The 19,335-nt window shown below is 42.1% G+C and overlaps 1 protein-coding gene across 11 annotated transcripts in view; it reads left to right on the top strand.

Annotated features, from left to right (window-relative positions):
* Positions 1-19,335, top strand: part of LIMS1 (LIM zinc finger domain containing 1) — a 74,578-nt gene that overhangs the window by 53,465 nt on the left and 1,778 nt on the right. For 5 of the 11 annotated variants that reach the window (XM_029998933.2, XM_029998935.2, XM_029998934.2 and 2 more), the window contains exons 2-10: positions 3,957-4,116; positions 9,518-9,584; positions 11,648-11,768; positions 12,649-12,798; positions 13,995-14,145; positions 14,967-15,059; positions 16,455-16,503; positions 18,734-18,809; positions 19,062-19,253. In XM_029998933.2, the coding sequence (XP_029854793.1) occupies positions 3,957-4,116; positions 9,518-9,584; positions 11,648-11,768; positions 12,649-12,798; positions 13,995-14,145; positions 14,967-15,059; positions 16,455-16,503; positions 18,734-18,809; positions 19,062-19,209 (1,015 nt within the window). In that variant the 3' untranslated portion in view covers positions 19,210-19,253. Of the gene's footprint in view, positions 1-1,015; positions 1,682-1,722; positions 2,967-3,952; positions 4,117-8,032; positions 8,422-9,517; positions 9,585-11,647; positions 11,769-12,648; positions 12,799-13,994; positions 14,146-14,966; positions 15,060-16,454; positions 16,504-18,248; positions 18,461-18,733; positions 18,811-19,061; positions 19,254-19,335 lie in introns of those variants that run through there. The other 6 variants (XR_005931184.1, XM_029998927.2, XM_041119446.1 and 3 more) reach the window with 6 other exon arrangements.

Raw genomic sequence — 19,335 nt, 5'->3', positions numbered from 1 at the left:
AAGACGGCTGCTTGCGAGCCCGGGCCTGCGTGGAGAGTAGTGTGTGTGCTGTTGTACGCTTACAAGCGAGCTATCCCAACTAGCGGTGAGAGATACGGCCCCAAACCGTCATAAACCAGACCCTCTGCAGTAGGTCCGAGGAAGGTGAAAGTGTATTAGGAAGTAGTAGCCTTGACTGGACCTTCTGTCATATGCTTTGTCATCTTCTAGTCCTAATTTCTCTACTTGTTGCCTCTGTTCGTCTCCTTCCTGCCCTCCTCTGCTTTCTCGTGCCCCGTTGCAGACTAGCAGATTCTTCAAATACCAAGGTGCTGTGTGTCAGGAGCACAAAGTGCATGTGGTTCGGCAGTTCAGTGGATTGCTAACGAGGCTGAGTCAGTTCAACACGAGAGAGTTTCTCGGGACAGCTTCCCAAAAGCCTGCTTTGTCTGCAGTTACGAGTCGCTGGAAGCCGAGTATCCCACGTCTGCTGCAAGCGCTGCGCTTTGAGCAGGGAGAGCTTGCAGGAGGGTAATTATTAGCTGCAGATCTGCAGCTAATCGACCTAGCCTTCCCTAGTAAGTGGTGCGCAACAGGTTTTTTAAATAGAATATAACCATGAAATGCTTGCAACATTAGGAGGGCATTCTGTGGTGAAGGAGCAATTAATTTTTCATTCTTTCTTCCCGGTCTTGCTATCTCAGTTGCCTAACATCCACACTAAATTACTTCAGTAAGTGTTCTTATGTTAGATAATTGTTCTAAACGCAGCACATCACTGGAAATCAAGCTTCTTTTTTCCTTCTTCATATATTCCCCATTATAGCATACCTGGCAGTTTGGTTAATGGCCTGTGAAGCACAACAGAAACCAAACTATCCACCTGTACCTACCCCTTCTCTGAAGTACTGACAAGAAGAAAGGTGCCTATAGATAAATTCAGCACACATGGCTTCTAAGACACAAGTTGAACCTTAAAGGCCATTTTTACAATGTAATTAATATACTGTAGCATTAAAGCAATGTTTACCTAACGACAGAAGTCTTCTCTTTGTGCTTTCCACTGCTGGTTTGCGCACGATAAAATATTGTTGGAATCTGCCTCCACCCCGCCTCAGCAGAAAGTAGCTGCGGAGAAGTTTGGTGGTGAACATATTTGCTCACGTAGGTTACTCACACCACCGTTCTCCTGGGCGGCTTCTATCAGCAGCCGGCCAGCAGCGAAGCCGCTTTCCAGCATCTGAGTTTGCATGAGGGCCTGGCAGGGGAATGTGCTCCTCCGCTCGCAGCCAGCGTCAGTAAATCACAGCGTGACGGGCTCACCGCCCCGCTGCTGAACTTTTAACTTGAAGCTCTAGCAGGGTGCTGAGTCGCTCCGGCTACATGACACGGAGCTGTGAAAGTAAATCACTTCGCTGGGAGCAAGGGGAAGTCCAGTATATTGTTTTGCAGACTTTGCCTACAGTTTCTCTGCGGTATAAGCGTAGAATATATACACCCGGGAAAGCAATTAGAGAGCGATGGACTTCCAGCGCAGAGCTCACCCTTACCCCATCCCAGAGGATGAAGAGGTCGCACACAATGTCGCTCCTGATGCTCACAACTCTGCAGGAAACGAAGGCGAGAAACCGGTGTCAAAATTGCAACGTAGGCACAGTGACATAAAACTCTACAAAGAGTTTTGTGACTTTTATGCAAGATTGTAAGTTCATTCTCTTCAGCTTTGGGGTGTAACGACGGTGACATTGGTGTATTGCACATATGTATTTTATTATCTGAGCTCTGGGCAGGCTGTGCAAGCCGTTCTCTAATGTAACCTTTGCCACTGTTCTGCTTGATACATTGCCAGTTGTAATCGTCAACTAAAATTTGAGCTGTTGCTTTAAACTTCATCATTACTTGCATCAAAAATTTTTATCGGCAGTTGAAACGGGGTTGGAATTTGTCAAGTAGTCTTTCTGACTTTAGGTTGTTTGCATACTGTTTTGGGCAAACAGATAAACTGCTTCCCTAATGCAGAAGGATTACATACATCGCTGTTGTTACATATGTGATGCGTTTCAAAGTGAAGTACTTTTGCATACTGAGGAGGAAAGCTTTATGTTTTCATTTGGTTTTGAACTTTTGTTTCATGTTTTTGCTTGGATTGTACTTTATGTCTGGCAGCACTTAAGATCCTTAGTGCTCGAGAACTGTTGAGGTGATGATGAAAGATCCCAGTTTCTGTTGTGATTATTCTTCATTTAGATTGATAAGGAGAACGGGTGAAATGACTGAGGTTTTCCCCGACAGAAAGCATACACAATCCATGCAGACTGTTGGCGAGCTTTATACTTAATCACAGTTTATACGTAAAATCACTGTAGTTTGTCTGTAGGTTTGTCTGTTATGTATGGGATAGACCATCCTCCATCTGATCTCCTTGTGAAATTTGCCCACTTGTTTCACTGAGAGGGCAGTGAATATTTGGATAGCAGTTACTGTTTTCCTCTTCCGCAAAGATCTCTAGAGAGAGGGGAAAAAAAAACAACCCAGCTAATAATGACTGGTCAGATGTGACCTTGCGTAGGGCTTTTCTGTGAGACAGCATAAGAAACAGATAAAGCACATTCCTTTTTGAACCATGTGCCAGGTGTTTGCTTGCTCCCTTGGGTGCTGTGCAAGGAATGAATTCAATTCCTATTGAACCTGGTGGGAGCCAAGAAATCTTAGTCCCTTGCGGGGGGAAAGGCTTGGCATCTTACAGAGGACTGAGGGCTCTGCACTTACAGGCGCAGCATGATAGCTGTATCAAAATGTGTGCGTGCGTGCACATGTGTTTGAAATAATGTCAGTTGTTTAATAAGCTTCCAGGTAGATGTCTGAGTCAGTGGTTTTGTCAGCTCTGGTCAGATTGTAATGAAACCAGACCACTGCCCTGTATCTCCTCTCAAATGGTAATAGGGCAGAGAGGTGATCCTGAAAGGCATAGCTTTGAGAGTCTAGGTATGAGTAAGAAAATGTTTGCAAAGGAAAAATCAAGTGAGCCTATTTCTGGCCTTAATTAACTGAAACACAAATGTACTGTCTTCTCCAGATAGGGACACAATCCTAGTGAAGCAGCTAATTCCTCTGATATTTTGCAGCTAACCACACTGTCATTTTATGGTCACGTGCCTTTGAGAAGCAACCAGGGCTGCTATTTGAGTAATTTTTTGCATCCCCGGCATGGGTTTGCCAGCTTGTGCTGGCCTGCGTGTGGGTCGCAGTGGGGCAGCCAGAGCATTTCCACTCTACCCCTTGGCCCTGGATCAACACCAGCATGCCGTGAGCTGAGCTCCCTGACATGAACTCTAACAAACCAACAAAAAATCCCATGACTTCAAACTAAATTCGTAAAATGACTTCAATCTATGCAAAGCTTATATAAGGAATAATAGTTTACCTGCTTTGGTTTTCAGTAATATCTGCCAGACTAGATACCGTACACTCTTTCACATTGCTTATTTAGAGCTTTTCAACCAATGCTGCTATATATATTTTAGAATTAGGAATTATTTTCCTGCGTGATGCCAGTCCTCGATTATTGTTAATATTTGCCCTTGTTTTCTCTAATTCTAATGTATTTTGTCATTTTTACAGTACTTCTTTGAATTGCCTGCCTTTTCTTATAATAAAAAGCCTGTAAATGTATCTGTAGTAATGATGTTTCTGTTTGGTTATTTGAATTAGTAGTTATTACAGTGCGTTGCGGGGGTTTTGTTTCTAAAGAGTTTGGGAGCAGGGGGGAAATGGCAGTTTTATTTCTGAGGGGGTGCCACAAGTCATTAAGTCCATTGAAAAACTTGTGTTGAGCAGCCTAGCATTAGGCTGATGCAGTTGGCTTTGGGGAAAAAAAAGAGACCCACAACCAGCAGTGTTGCCTATTTGGGCTAATTTTCTTTCTGTTTCTTTTTTGTTTTGTTTTGTTTTGTTTTTTTTTTTCTTTTTTACGACAGCAACATGGCAAACGCGCTTGCAAATGCCATCTGTGAGCGCTGCAGGGGCGGTTTTGCTCCTGCTGAGAAAATTGTCAACAGCAACGGTGAGCTGTACCACGAGCAGTGCTTTGTCTGCGCCCAGTGCTTTCAGCAGTTTCCCGAAGGGCTCTTCTACGAGGTAAGCAGGGCAGGGTGCCCCTCTCGCCCCCAGCTTTTGCCTTGTGCCTTCATTCCCATACCAGAAGTAGCTACGGGCAGATCGATAGCTTAAAAAGTCCCGTGGCAAGAACTGGGCTCTGAAAGGATATGCCCGGTAGAGGGAGAAAAAAGCAGAAGCATTTCTGTGCTAATTTGGAGGACATCAGTGTATATAACTTTATTTAAATGTGTAGCCTAGTGTTATCAGAGCTGAGAAAAAAACTGCTGGATGTTTCTTTCTTGGTGCAGATATTTTTCCCCTGAAATCTGTGAATCTGATATATCATACCAGAAATACAGCATCCTGTGGTCCATAGGAGGTTTATCACTGAGTTGAGTGAGGCCAGCACGGCATGTGAAAAGTTCCTCATGGTGATGACCTGTAAGTCAGCATGCTGAGAATAGGGTGTGCAGAGAGCCCAGACCAGATGGGGCCTATGTAGGTAGGGTCAACTCTAGATTTAACAAACTGGAGCATTCAGAGTTAGCAGTTCTTACATGCTTTCAAGGGTTAAAACCCGCTCTCAGTCATATCTCTCAGACCCGGGTAGATTGCCCTCACCTCAGATGGGTATTTTGATATCTGTCATTTTATTTTGCCTTCCCCTATCGTGGGGATTCAGGCTGTGGCTCGGCTATCTCAAGCATAAAGTGGTTTTAGTGAAAGCTTTAGACTACTTCATAAAATATGAAGTGATTGGTATAAGGAAGGGTAGATGATGAGAGACAGGGAATTACTGTCTGAGAGATAAGGTCCTGCTGAAGTAGCTTGTAATCCAACTTACAGTAGCGGTTACAGGATTTATGTCATCCTGTGATCTGAAAAGGAAGGTGAGCAGCATGTTAAAAGCACGATGCTGTGCTCTCACGTACAGTGTGCCATCCTTGTGGCAAGAGCAAAACAGTTTATCTTCCACAATAGTATTTCTAATTTTACAGAGCCACATTACATGGTGATAAGGAGAAGCTGAGGGAGGCATGTAGATTGGAAAAGAGACTGGCAAAGGGGATTCCTGGGGTTTGCTTTCTCTCCCCTTGTTTGAGGATCAAAAGACTTTTCAGTGCTGTAGGGATAGTGTGGCACAAATTGCGGTAAATGCACCACTCGTGTTCCATAAGACATCAAAAGGTGAGCTGCAAGGCAGTAGCAATTAAATAAAAACAAAACAAAACACCCCCTAGATACTTACACGTTGCATTACAATTGTTAATATATACTGAGCTGCTGCCTGCCTGCAGGCATGGTAAGGAGTCCATCCTGACGTGTTAAGACCTGAGGCAAACGTTAAGCAATATAAATGTTTTAAAACTAAAATATTTGTAATTGTGTTAATGAAATTGTCTTAGAACAATAAAATGTATTTTCTCTAAATAATGAGTACTTTATTAATCCTTTTTCTGACTCAAAAAACAGTGAGACATTCCAGGGACCTCCTTTAGAAAGTTGAATGGTCCTTTCTTAAAAAGTTTGAGAAATCCTGCTGTAGGCAGCCTGTATCTCCTACGGGGATGGACAAGGACCACAGTGGAAAGAAAGTCTTACTTCTGCACCTGGTCCAGGAATATTGCAACCCCTCTGTTGCTCACCGGTGGCTATACCTGAATCTCCTTGGCAGGGGCAAGTATCCTGGTGGTGTTTAGATATATTGGATGTAGGCATTTTGCTTCCTACTGCTACCTTGTTAACATTCGTATTCATTATGGCTGGTCTTTGAGCACTCTCTTACTGCAAAGTGAGGCTCCCTGTTAAAGACAGTAAGTCAGAAGTGAGTGTCGATAGATTGTCCTGGGAATGAAAATAGCCCCGTGTACTAAATATGTTTTGGTTAACGTTGCTAGGGTTTTTTTCAGGCTGGGTAGAGACTTTGTTCTTGAGAAATCTTACATAGAAAGTGGAAAGTTTCAGTTAAGAATAGACCCTTTTTGCCACAGCTATTACAGAGATAAAATAATTGTGATGAGGATTAAATGAATACGTAAAGACTTGCGTGTGGCTTGAACTTCACATCACCCTTCTGCCTCTAGCCCTTCTCGTGTCCACCACAAGATCTTGCAGTTTCTCTGTGCACCAGCAAGTTTGTCTGCTGCCGTTGAAGAGAGGGACTTTTGGGTCTGTTTAAGCCCTCTGACAGCCTTCAGGTGATGGCTCACAAATCTTACCCACCCTTCCTATACTGGCCCGGCCAGGGCATCTTCTAGAGAGTGGAGAGGTCAGTGGATATCCGTGCTGTCCCAGTCCTCGTGCCTTTGGGGCTGTTTCAGCTGGGAAATCTTCGGCAGGGCCTTCTCCTCTGTCTCTGCACCCTTTAGGGTGTCCACGCAGGTCCTGTGCTGCCAGAAGGACTCTCACTTAGCACTGAAGTGGCCAGTGAGATGATTGCAGTGGAAACCCCAACATGTTTCCCGGTGGTGCTGCTCAGGAGAAGGGCGGACAAGGGCACAGCTTGCTCTCCTTTCATTCGGTCCCTCGGTATTAGAGGTGAGAACGTACTGGCTGACAGCGTTTGGGGGATAGAGCCCTAACGAGGCAGGTAGAGGGTGAGCTTAGGTTGGCCAACACTCAGGAGTTGGCTGACAGTGCTCTGAGGACTCTGTATCGCTGTCGAGAAGAAGTGACTGGAGAAGATAGGCAGAAAGGGTATCTTCCTCTGACTGGCTTAATGCACTCTTTGAGAAGATGGATGTGTTTGGAGGTGTCACCAGGTAACGTGTTTTTCCTGAGCAGGTTCCCCATGCGTAAACGCAGGCGTGAGTTTGTGTTTATTCTGTGCCTGGTTTAGCTAAGCTAGTGTTTCCTGGAAATTATTTCCAGCTCTTAGCAATCAGGAAGTCAAATATTCTTCCCCTGCCTATCGCAAGCCTTGCAGCGTTCCCCCAGTTAGTCATTAAACCGCTTATCACATCAGCTGTCAGACACTGCCGTCATAAGTTTTCCATGGGTGGGAGCTGAACTGGTCAGGCCGATGCCGGTCTCCTGCGCCGTGGGACGTGTCCCCGGGCTCCTTGCAGGGACCCCGATCGGCACAGCTCGCCGTGGGCTGGCACCGGAGCCAAGCTGCTTGCAGGCACAAGCGGTGCCGCACCGGAGTGGTGCCCATCCGCAGCTTGGAGTTTGCACAGCATAGCAGGAATTTTGTCGGTGTCCTCCCAAGCCTGTGTTAGAAATGACGGTACGGATTCGTAACCAGCCAGTGTTAGCCTTCTTGCATAAGGGTGTAAGCAAGAGCTGTGTGCCTAATGTTGCAGGGGAACTGTGGGTTTAGGACCTGCTAGGGTATATTTGTGTTTCGGTGTGCTCAGTATCATCAGTTTAGCATGTTTTCTTACGCACTCAGCCTAAACAGAACTTAGCATAAGCACATGCCAGCAGAGTTTCTGAATGGGGAGATCGAAGGGCTTAGAGAGCTGCATCCCACCACAGAAGAAATACAGCAAAATCCTTATGGACTACTCACAACAGCTATAATTGAGGAATCTGTATCACTATTACTAATTTTTTTTTTAATAAAATAAAAGGGAATGGCACGTAACTTTTGTGTCCTAAATGAGAGGGAGTTCTTTTCAGTTCGGATTTTTTTCTAAGATGTTTGTGATAACCTATAAGAAGATTAAAGGAAGGTGCAGCTGCAATGCACATGTCAGATTTGTTTCTATTCCAGTTGCACCTCGCGTGTTTTCTTAAAACGGGCTTTGCCAGAAACTACCTTAGAGAAAGGGTCTTTAAAGACTCGGGGTTTGTGCATGTCTTTCCACTAAGTTAGCTAAAAGCATGGAGATCAGCTGGAGGTTATGTCACAGTGAATTGTTCTAAGCAGAGTCATTTAACTCGTGGACCTCCAGCATACAACAGTCAAATGACCTTGCTTTTAAAATATGTGCTGTGGGATTTGTTATAGAAGTTCAAGGCTTTCTCTGATGGATGAACTGCTGGGTCATCCAGAAAAGGCAGCACAAATGAGCCGAGAAGGTTGAAAATATAAACAAGACTGAATGGTAACCAACCTGCCTGACGCAAACCAGAGTGGAAAAAAACCTGTTTGGTCTGCCCGGATCAACATGCAGTGGCTCTGAAGTCCAAGCAAACCTAAGCATCTCCCACTGGACCACCTGTTTACACAAAACAGGAAGCTTTGGGATTTTTTTCAGTTTAAAAAAGGATTTTATCCAGCAGGAAGCAAGCATAATTCACAATGAACCAATAATTTCTATTACTCTTTGAGAAAGTAATAGCTCTCTGTCTCTCAATTTTTATCTTGTATTTGATCCTTGGAATTTCATAGTATGAAACAGGTAATCTTGAAGCACTTTGCTGTATTTTCTGTCTGTGCACCAAAACTTAATTTGTGGGTAGTATTTTATGCTATTTGCTTTGTTTTGTCTTAGACCCACTAAAAAGAAAGGAGTGGGGTTTCCTGCTATCCCCCTTTTTTCCACTGTTTTAAACCAAGACATTCAAAACCAAACACTTTATAGCATACCTCATATTGTCTATCTGGTTTTGACATGCTACTTGGCATTTGTGTCTATTAATGATGTGCCTGAAGGTATCTAAACATTTCCCTTCATTTCAGGACATACTCGCCTACATGTTTTTACATATTCTTTGGCTAAGTTGCTAATGCAGTGCTGTATAACTTTTTTTTTTTCCATATGTTTTTTTTCTATGCAAGCTTGAACTGCAGCTGAACTTCTCCAAGCTGTGAGAAAATTCAGATCCAAATCCAAATCCCTTAAGATTGGTTCCCTATTTTATCTATCAGTGTAGTGAACTTTGTTCCTTAAAATTTGGACTTGATGATCTTAAGGGTCTTTTCCAACCTAAATGATTCTGTGATGCTATGAAATAAGCATCATGAAGGAAAAGCCTTATTTCTCTTCATGTTTTGGCTATACTGCTCCGTAACTTGCAAAGATTTCTGTCCCTGGGTGTTTTCCCTCCCCCTGTACTTACTTCCTCCGGTATGCTGGGTCGTTCTTGCAGGAAATGTAGAGTGGGGAAGAGATCAAATGGGTTCAGGGAAAATGTTCCCCCCCCGGAAAGGTTTTCGTTAGCTAATATCCTGCCAAGAATTCACTCAGTTGCATCAGAGTTTCAGCAGTCTTGTCAAAATTCAGATGTTTCTTGTGATGTAAATGGGTGATGGAAAATGCCTTACACTCTCAGCAGTATTAGAGGAATGGTGAGCTACTAACGCTACATGCTAACTAGTACCTGAAGTAAGGTGGGTGGATTTAATGCCTAGCACATGGTCTGTTTTTTTTGTGCAGCCCCTCATGTTTTACTACCTAATTGCATCTGGAAACAAACTGGTGTGTTACAGCATTTATGTTAAGGGCATGCTCCTCATCCCTCTAACGCTCTGATTTTTTTCCATTTGCAGTTTGAAGGGAGGAAGTACTGCGAACATGATTTTCAAATGCTTTTTGCCCCTTGCTGCCATCAATGTGGTAAGTTTTACATCGAGGTGCAACACTTCACACTGATCACAAATGGGAACGGGAACGTTGCTGGGGGAAGATGTGCAACCCTTGTGTATGTTCTCTGGGAGATGGCCCTGTGCGGCTGAGCAGCTGAACTTCCAGAATGAACTAGACTTCAGAGAATTCAGGGAGCTGCTTTTCCTAAAGGTCATCAAACAATAGGATTTAAAAAAAAAAAAAAAGTTTGCATTATTTGAGTGAGTAATTTAGCTGTTGATCCAGTGATCCACTGAATAGACTGTTCATGAACTCCTGATTATATATATCTGTACATCGGCATGTGCTCATATTTGGCCCTTCTCATGCAGCTGAAACCCTGCAACAAGTCTTTATCATCTGCTTTGACTGTTGTAACCCCCCTGTGCTGTCCTACTCCACAGAAGCAGGGACAGTCTTTGTCATCTAGTGTTATAATCAAATGATGCTCAGCTGGTTCCCTGTTGCATTTTTGAAACAAATACCTTTAAGGCTTCAGCATCTCATGTCCACCCTACATAACACTGAGGGCTGCTTTTTATTTGCTACTGTTGATGTAAATGCTTGTGTGTATGCTGCGCGGTAATCGTTTGCACGTGTTTTTTCTCCCCTGTGTGTGACACATCGTGCTCAGGCAGGGCTGGGAAGTCATTAATTTTTTTACTATTGCTTAAACTGGTCTGGAAGTTCTTGGTTTCTGTGGCTCCTTGGCAAGGCGCTAGGGCTTTCGCTTATCTCAGTGAGGCCTTTCCCCATGTGAAGGAAGGAACTGAACACCGAGGAAGAGGGAAGCAGATGTTATGGACCTTTGAATTCAAAGCTGTAGATGTGAACGAGCAGGGGAAGAGGAAGAAATGGGTTGGTGGTGATTTCTGAGGAGCTACGCTGCCTGTCTCCAGGATTTCTCCTGCCCACCTGGCACAGCTCCCACTTCTCCTGCTCTGGCTCCTTGTAGCGCCAGCTCCCTTAAAACCTCATCAAGGTCCTGCACAGGGCTGGGCTTTGCCACTGCTTGGATTTAGTAAGTGCAGCCAAAATTGACAGGGCTGTTGTCAGTGATGAGGCCTCGAGCATTCCTGACGTTTCTGGAGTCCATCGGGTTTTGTTCTTGAAATGACTTCATGGGAACGCCACGGAGTCGCATGCTGGATGTTATCGCCCACATCGGTTACCTGCCCGATTGCTCCCCTTTGGCAGCCGTTTGAGTTGTATGTTCTCAAAAGCCAGGACTCAGCCTCCCACGACACTGGGAAGCTGAGCTCCCAACACATTTTAGGCAGAGCCTTTGCACAGCTCGGGGGCCTTGGCTACAACGTCCGCATAAAGAATGAGTAAATCACGTGTGTGGTGGACGTGGCTCCACTGCCTGTGCAGTACAGTCACACCGTGCATGCAGAACAGTAGTTCTCACGCATTTTTTTAATGCCTCGCAGGACCCGACTCCTCGTGGTAGGTCAGAAGTTGTCTGTGTTGGATTGACTGTTCTGCAGCATCCCTGCGGCTTAGCGTTTTGACTCCATGGGAGGTTTTTTGCATGAGTTCCACAGCCACCCAAGCTCAGTTCTGTTGTGCTTTGAGTATAGAGCCCCTTCAAGGCTTGGTCCTAGTGGAGTAGAAACCACTACTATGTACCTGACAAGTTAAAATTGTTGTCTTCTTAAAGAAAAGGAGAAAGATGATGAGGACACAAGAAAGCCGTATTATATAAAGAACTCCATATATTTCTTAACAGCTTGAGAACAGATAAGTAAAAACAGGGAAGGGACTGGAAAAGGACAATTCCAGACAGAAGATGGAGTGTGCATGTAGAAGGGCTTGTATGTGAAGAACAGAAGGTCCTCCATCAGCAAGGACATTTTCTTCTGACCCATAGCAAAAAACCCCAAACAAACCCAAATTCCAGAGTTTAGAACCAGAACTGTGACACCAAAAGCAATGTGTCCTACCAGATTTGGGGGGGGAGGATGATGATGTCATTGTAGTGATGCTGTTGTGGGTTGCTTTTAACTTTGCCTAGCGTGGTATTTTACAACCTGGTGTTGTGTTTCTTACAGGTGAGTTCATTATTGGTCGTGTTATTAAAGCTATGAACAACAGCTGGCATCCAGAGTGCTTCTGCTGTGATATCTGCCAACAAGTGTTAGCCGATATTGGATTTGTCAAGAATGCTGGCAGGTAGATCTTCTCCCTTCCTTCTGTTAACTGATCATGAATAAAATGATGACTAATAATAACTAATAACTAAGAGTGGGGACTGAGAGGTTTTGGTTCCTGAAGCTTTCCAGTTGAGGCGGAGCAACTGAAGCGTCTTTTGTGGGGAAAAGGTCTAAGAGTGCATCACAAAACTAAGAATGGGTATCTTAAAATACACACTTAAAATATTAAGTTTACCTACTTCAGCACCAGGTTTCTTGGCAAACGTGTTCTCTACCCGGTGACATTTCGGGGCCATTGTTATACATAATAAGAGAGAAAACATTCAGATACAGAAGCGTTGTCTTTATTTTTTTAACAGAAATTTTTACTTTCTTTTTCCAACTTGGGTTTCCACTTTTGGTCTAATTTAGCACCTTATTTATTAATAATTGCTTTAAGTTCAGTGGGATCCTTCACAGAGTAGGATATTTTTACCAGCTGTGATCAGAAGAATGTTTTACAAGTGGATTCTACGGCCATTGTCTTCATATGTACAATATGATATACAGAGTTACCTACAGAATTAGGACCTGTGTGCTCATCCAGCTTCCAGTCTAAATTTTTAAGATTTTGAGAGTAAAACATTCAGCAATGAGAATCTATAGCAAACTTTGTTTTCTGTGTTTCAACAAAGCTTAAACTCAAATGAGCTGAAGAAATTATACTCCTGTGGTGACAGAAAATAAAATCATCACCCTGCCTTTTCTGAGCTTGGTTTGCCTAGCAAGGAAATTGTTTTAAAGGCTGTTTTCCCTCCAAAAAGGGCTGACTGAAATGAGGTTCTAATAGATTTTTGGTTTATATTTTGCACTGTAGTACCTGGTACCAGTACTTACCTCTTTTTTTTATGCTGTTTCAGACATCTCTGCCGTCCTTGCCATAACAGGGAAAAAGCCAGAGGCCTGGGAAAGTACATATGCCAGAAGTGTCATGCCATTATTGACGAACAGCCTCTCATATTTAAAAATGATCCTTATCATCCTGATCATTTCAACTGTGCAAACTGCGGGTAACTTGAGTTCTGCAAAGGAAAACAGGAAAATGCTGGGTTTATTTGCTTCATCAATTTACATCTTAAAGTGAAAACCTGTCCTGTACAACTGGGAAGAGGGGTGGGGTCTGGGTGCCTTGCATCCAGATGTGCGTTACTGCTTTTGGGATGGTGGAGTTGGACCTTGAGTTCAAACAACAGCTGACCTGTCGGGGAGTAAAGAAAGATTGGACTCTGCAGGACAAGGTGGTACCTTACAAAATATGAAGCATGGACACAGATAACAGTTCTTGTAGCAGCGAAATGATAGCTTGTTATTCTGCTACAAGTGGAAGAAAAGTGGTCCTCTTTGGCTGCTTGAGTTCCTCCCTTGCCTATGCTATTTCTTTTTAGTTGAGTGGCATGCAGACTTTGGTCTCTCTTTTTAAAGCCTATCTTTTTCTTAGAAGCTTCCTCCCATCTCATTTTATCAGCTTCTGCAACTGTAGTACATGAAGCTGCACATTTCTACATCCTGCACTGATGCACAGACCATGGAGCATTGTAGGGTATAGCACGGATTATTAGTTGTTTATTTCTGGTGCCAAGGAAGCTACCATTTCAGTGCCAACGCAAAGGTTGATTTGAATAACAACAGGTAGTGTTGTGTCAGTGGCAACCAGTTGAGAGCATTAGTGAGTACAGTCACATTTAAAGTGTAGCTGTTATCAATATTGCAACCATGCAAATTACTAAAAAGTAGAGTATATGACATTCTGCAATTGGCAATCAATAAACATAGCCAGCTCATGTGGGTCCGTAGTTTTCTTTCTCTGATACAACAAGGAAAACGTACCTAGATGTAGAGGACTACATTATACTTTCAGTGACAGTTATGCAAATCTAAAATAAACTGGTGATAAGAGTGCCAGAATATAAACCAACCATGTACAGCTCGCACACACACACGCTTGTGCTACATCACCAGAATGCAGGATGACAATAGCTCAGTAGCTGTTTTCAGAGAGACTTACTGCATCTCCCTTAGCAGCCTGTTCTCAGTTTACTGTGATCAGTCTTGAACTATGTCACATTTGGTGCTGCTGCATTACTGTAGTACAAATGCAGCTTCTAACACACATGCTAAAAATTGTTTTTTTCTTTTCAGAAACTCTCAAGAGTTGACATTGTTCAGTGCCTTTATTCATGCTCTCAATTCATTAACTTTTGAACAGGAAGGAGCTTACTGCTGATGCTCGTGAGTTGAAGGGAGAATTATACTGCCTACCCTGCCATGACAAAATGGGTGTCCCCATCTGTGGGGCATGTAGAAGACCAATTGAAGGCCGTGTGGTGAATGCTATGGGCAAACAATGGCACGTGGAGGTAAACGTCAGATGATATATATTGTCTTTTACAACCGTAAACATGAACATACTTATCTGTGATTTTGCTGATCAATTTCAATGAAAGGATTAGCAAAGTAGGAAGCAATGATTAGTAAATGCCTTCTCCTAATCCTGTCTTCAGCCTTCTTGTGGCTGGTCTTCCACTGTGAAATAGGAGTTATTTCCCACCTTACAGAGAGCTTTGTGAAACTAAAATCAGTAATCAAAGGAGGCACTGTGAGGCTCTTAAAAAAGAAAGTTTCAGAGTGCAAAGCAGTACATGTGGCAAGGCAGTAAAATTCTGTGGCAACCATAAAGTTACTGAGCATCATAACACCCTTATGCCTTCCATAGTCACCTGCCATGTAAATATCTCTAAAGCAGTTTACCTGAGAGTTCATATTTCAAGGCCATTTACAAGATTTAGTTCCACATCTTCCATTTAAATTAGAAAGATAAACAGTTTATTCCTTTTGTTGTTTTCAAAATCTCCAGTGAATGCTTTCTTCACAAGAGTGTAATGATGGTGCAAATTATTTAATATCTCTTCATTCTGTTCATTGATAACATATGAGAATCCCTTTGATTTTTTTTTTTATTTTGTAACTTTTGGATTGAAATTTTGAAGATACTGAAAGGAACATTGTATTAGTGGTCTAAATGTAGAAACAAAAAAGTTTTAACTCTCCTTTTTGAGATGGCAGAGCTAGCTCAGTAGACTTTAGTCATGTTCAGTACTGGGCTTGGTTGGTTTGCTTTCCAGAAAAAATACCATTACTTCCAAATAATCCAGAAAAACATATGTAATTTTCTTTGTAGCATTTTGTTTGTGCAAAATGTGAAAAGCCGTTCCTCGGTCATCGTCATTACGAGAGAAAAGGCTTGGCTTATTGTGAAACCCACTACAATCAGGTAAGGTTGCATATTTAAAAATGGTGTTAAGTGGTAAACTCATTAATTGGTTTTATTAGATAGAAATGGAAAACCATGGACATTCTTCTGTTTTCTTATGGGCACCTGTGGCTGTAATGCCAATTAGCAGATGTTCTGCTGCAGTTAATTTATATGGGTTTCTCTATACATTGGTCTGGTAGTGAGAAAGAAAACTGCAGGTATTTCACAAAGGCTACCCAGGACAATCAGTATTGAGTTGTTCTTCAAGCTTAGTGGTATTTAAGTAGAGCTGTTACCAGCTTTTACATGTCTGTGAGATCACAGCAACTAATGACACACAATCTTTCCCAAGAAGCTAAAGAAGATTTGCCACTCAGTAGCTGCCGTTAAAGACGAGGCCCTAGTGAGTAGCGTGGTTTTCCCTGGAGCTGCTGCTCTGAGGTGACTGTGTGTTAACATATGCTGCATCACCCAGCTCATTCATTAGGTTGCTGAAGACTTTGAAGACTAAATTTATCAGAGGACACCACCTAGTGAGCACTTGCATTTATATAGGAGTTCTATACCATGATACCATCTCTCTCCAGACTCCCTTGATTGTGTAGTCCAGCACCACGATTTATAGACCTTCTTTATTTGGAAGCCATCTGCATTGTGTCACGTCTACCTCTTCGCTTATATAAATACAAGAGTAGGGGTTACATTTGGGAGTTGTAAGGCATCTGCTAATTACAGATGGATTCTTAATTTGTCAGTGATGAAGGGCAGATGATTGAAATGTTGCTGGCATACTTGTAGACAAGAAGTGCCATGACATTAGTAGTAATAGTGTTGCAGCTGTGATGGGGCAAGTACATATACCAGACGAGCTGTATGTAGAGTGAATGTCTTTTACTGTGTTAACTACTACAGTTAGAAAAAAATATATGAAACTTTGAGCACTTCTTAGTTGTTATATTGTGGACAAATGTTAAGCCTTTTTTTTTTTTTTAAATAAAAATAACATTTCCTTACAGTTTTTGCCAGAAACAGCAATATGTTGTTCTAGTCATGCATGTAAATCCAAATGTTAAATTGGCTGATTAGTAATGATGTGTATGTCACACCAACTGCTGTATTTCAAATGTTCAGGATTAGAGAAATGTTAAAACAAAACAAAATCATATTTACAGGGGATCAAACAGATGTCAACAAATGTTTTCATCTTTAATATTATAAAGACTTTTTGTGATGACATGATGCAAAATGTACTTGGAAAACAAAACCAGACTTGTCAGTATTCTCTTTATTTTACTGAAATAAATAGGAAAGCTGCTGTGCCCATCAGCTGAAATATAGTTTTCTGTTAGTTCGAGAAGTTACCCTCGATAAATTCATTACATTAAAAAGTTGTAACTTCTCTTTCCTCTTCAGCTATTCGGTGATGTTTGTTTCCATTGCAACCGTGTGATTGAAGGAGATGGTAAGCACTTTTCCGTTTCCTTAGTGTTCCTTTCTGATGCAAGTTCTCCGTAAAACTGGAAGTAAGGGGAAAGCAGCCCCCTGTTGAATCCTTGATTGTTCTCACTAAGACAAAACCAGCCATGCTCTTGATCAGAAATAAGGTTCTAGCCGATTAGTCAGAGACCAAATGGTAAGAAAACCTTACAGCAAGCGTTTCATGATGGTAGAAGACCACCCAGTGGCTGAAGAGAATCATGGTCAACTGGAAACCCCTTAGTGACATGCAAAGGCCAGGGATGCTGGGAGATGCACAGAAGTGACTTACTGCCCCACCACCTTCAAAAAAGAACACATGCAGGGGTGAGAATGACCACACAGGCATCTCCTCAAATGAATTTAGGGATCATGAACCAAATTTGAAAAAGTATTTGGATATTGAAAGACATGGGTGGGCACTCTTAGGGATTTTTTAAAAGTGCCTAGTTCCCATTATGTCGGTTTGGTTCCTACAGGTATTTACCTATCTATCACAGGCACCTGTCTTTTGAACATCTAGGCTAATGCTAATGTCACAAAACCAGGGAAGATCATACTTGGAAAGATGCGTGCTGTAAAGGCAGAACTGGAAGCACATGGTTTAAGTTTTTTGGGGTTTTTGTTGTTTGGGGGTTTGTTTGGGGTTTTTTGGGGGGAGAGAGTGATGGTTTTGAGGGGTTTTTTGGACAACCAGCTATAATAAAATGCCAAAAGCAAATTATTGTACCTGAAATAATGCAACATTATGTGCCTATTTACCCTTGCCTGAAGTAAATACTATAATACCAATGTTAGCCTCACCTAAGCCAAAGCCATGAGCAAAGTAGGAGGAAGCCTCTAGCGTGTAAAAAGGGACATAAACTAGTTTATAGTCATGTAACTATAGGATGAGACTTACATTCCAGAGATGTGCTTTCCCCACATTTTCTGGACTGGGCTATACCTGCAGAACGACAATCCAAAATGCTTTAGAGGCAACAGTGTCCTTCTTTTCAGTAAAATCCTACTAGAATGAGCAGAACTGGAACTTCAGGTGAATGAATAAATTCAGCCTTGTCTGATAACTACATCTCTGTATGATTCTGACCTTTCATCATATAATCTGACACCCATATTGTATGTTTTGGTCTCTGAACTGAACAGAATATAGTGTGATGTAGTAATTTCTTTATTTTCAATTTATGTCTTCAATTACATTTCTTCTTTGATTTCTGCACACAAATTTGACACTGCTGTCACAAATTACGAGTAACCAATATTGTTCTCTCTCTGTCTGTCTGTGTGGTGAAACAAATATCTGTGGCAGCAGTTTTTCAGGAGGGTGTCTATGTATTACAGAGGTTGCTTGGGAGCAAAGACTTTCATCTGACTAGTATTATTTTGGCAAGCAGTGGAATAACTATGCATCTGTGGACGTGCTTGCCCCATAGTGCAGGAAAAAAGCTCTGCGTGACAATGCTCTGGTTCTGTTTGTAGTTGACAAAATATTGTATTTTATGAGAACACCATTGTCCTGCAGCCTCTAACTTAGATTAAGAAGAGAGGCAGATTTTGGCAGGGAAAACTGGGAAGGTATGTTGAAAGACAGGAAGAACAGAAAACGGATTGAGATACAGAACAAAGAGAATATAGTTATTTTCTCTCCCAAAGCCAAGAATAAAAATATATTCAAGTTTTTCTGATCAAGTAATTTATCCCATGAGTCCATAAATTTGTTCACCTTGACAGTGCTGTGTCCTGACTGCTGGCTTCACGTTATTTTCTTCAGCTGGGCAAGTGCTACTCTTGATGGCACTGCAGTCTGAACTGGATCTGAGAAATGAAACTAAATGAAAACATAAACACAATTTTGCTGGATTGCTCTTCAGCTGAAAAAGTTTCCTGATTAAGTTGGAAACACGGCCTCGTAGAAGAGCTGCCTGAGGTCAGCATGCTATGAGGTGAGGTGGAAGCAAGAAACAGGAGGCAGAAATAGGTTAAACTGGCCTTGCCTCAGAGACAGTTTTATCAGTGCTTCACAGTCCTGCTGCACTACACACACCTGTGCCTTGAACTAGGCAGTCTTGCCATATTATTGTTATGCTCCTTAATACTTGATACAAGAATCAAATGACTGTTCTTCATGCCTCATGAACGTGTGAGCTTAAAATTTTGGTAATAACTTTTTGGTTTTTTGTAATGCTAATGATTTCTTATTTTTCCCATCGCCCTAGTTGTGTCTGCTCTGAATAAGGCATGGTGTGTGAACTGTTTCGCTTGTTCAACTTGCAACACTAAGTTAACACTCAAGTAAGTTTATCAATAAGTGTGATGCCTTCAAAACCTATCAGTGCTTACCTTCAGAGCATAGATGTTGCTATAGTGTAACTGTTACAGTACGAAAAACATAAAAGCAGCATTGAGAAAATATGTGCATCTTTCTTCCTCTTGCTCCACTTACTGATTTACATCTTTCAGCTGTCTGTTCAGGTCTTCCTTCAGTTAGTCTTCTTAACTCTTCTCCTTTTCTGTCCTTTATTTTTTCTGTGTTTAACTCTAAAGGGATAAGTTTGTTGAAATTGATCTAAAACCTGTCTGCAAACACTGTTATGAGAAAATGCCAGATGAATTTAAGCGACGACTTGCCAAACGGGAACGTGAAGCAAAGGATAAAGAGAAGCAGAAAAAGAAAAAGCCAATCTGTTTGTAAACTTTTTTCCCTTCTCACCACCACCTCTGCTCCTTTCTTCTTTGGTCAGTGCTAAGGATGCTTTTATTTTAAGTTTTTGCATGAACTTAAGGCATTCAAAACCAAAATATTTTTCACACAACTGCA

This window comes from Aquila chrysaetos, chromosome 23, assembly GCF_900496995.4.
Source record: "Aquila chrysaetos chrysaetos chromosome 23, bAquChr1.4, whole genome shotgun sequence".
Lineage (NCBI taxonomy): Eukaryota > Metazoa > Chordata > Aves > Accipitriformes > Accipitridae > Aquila > Aquila chrysaetos.
The sequence above is the reverse complement of the archived record's forward strand: the minus strand, read 5'-3'. Positions and strand labels throughout refer to the sequence as shown.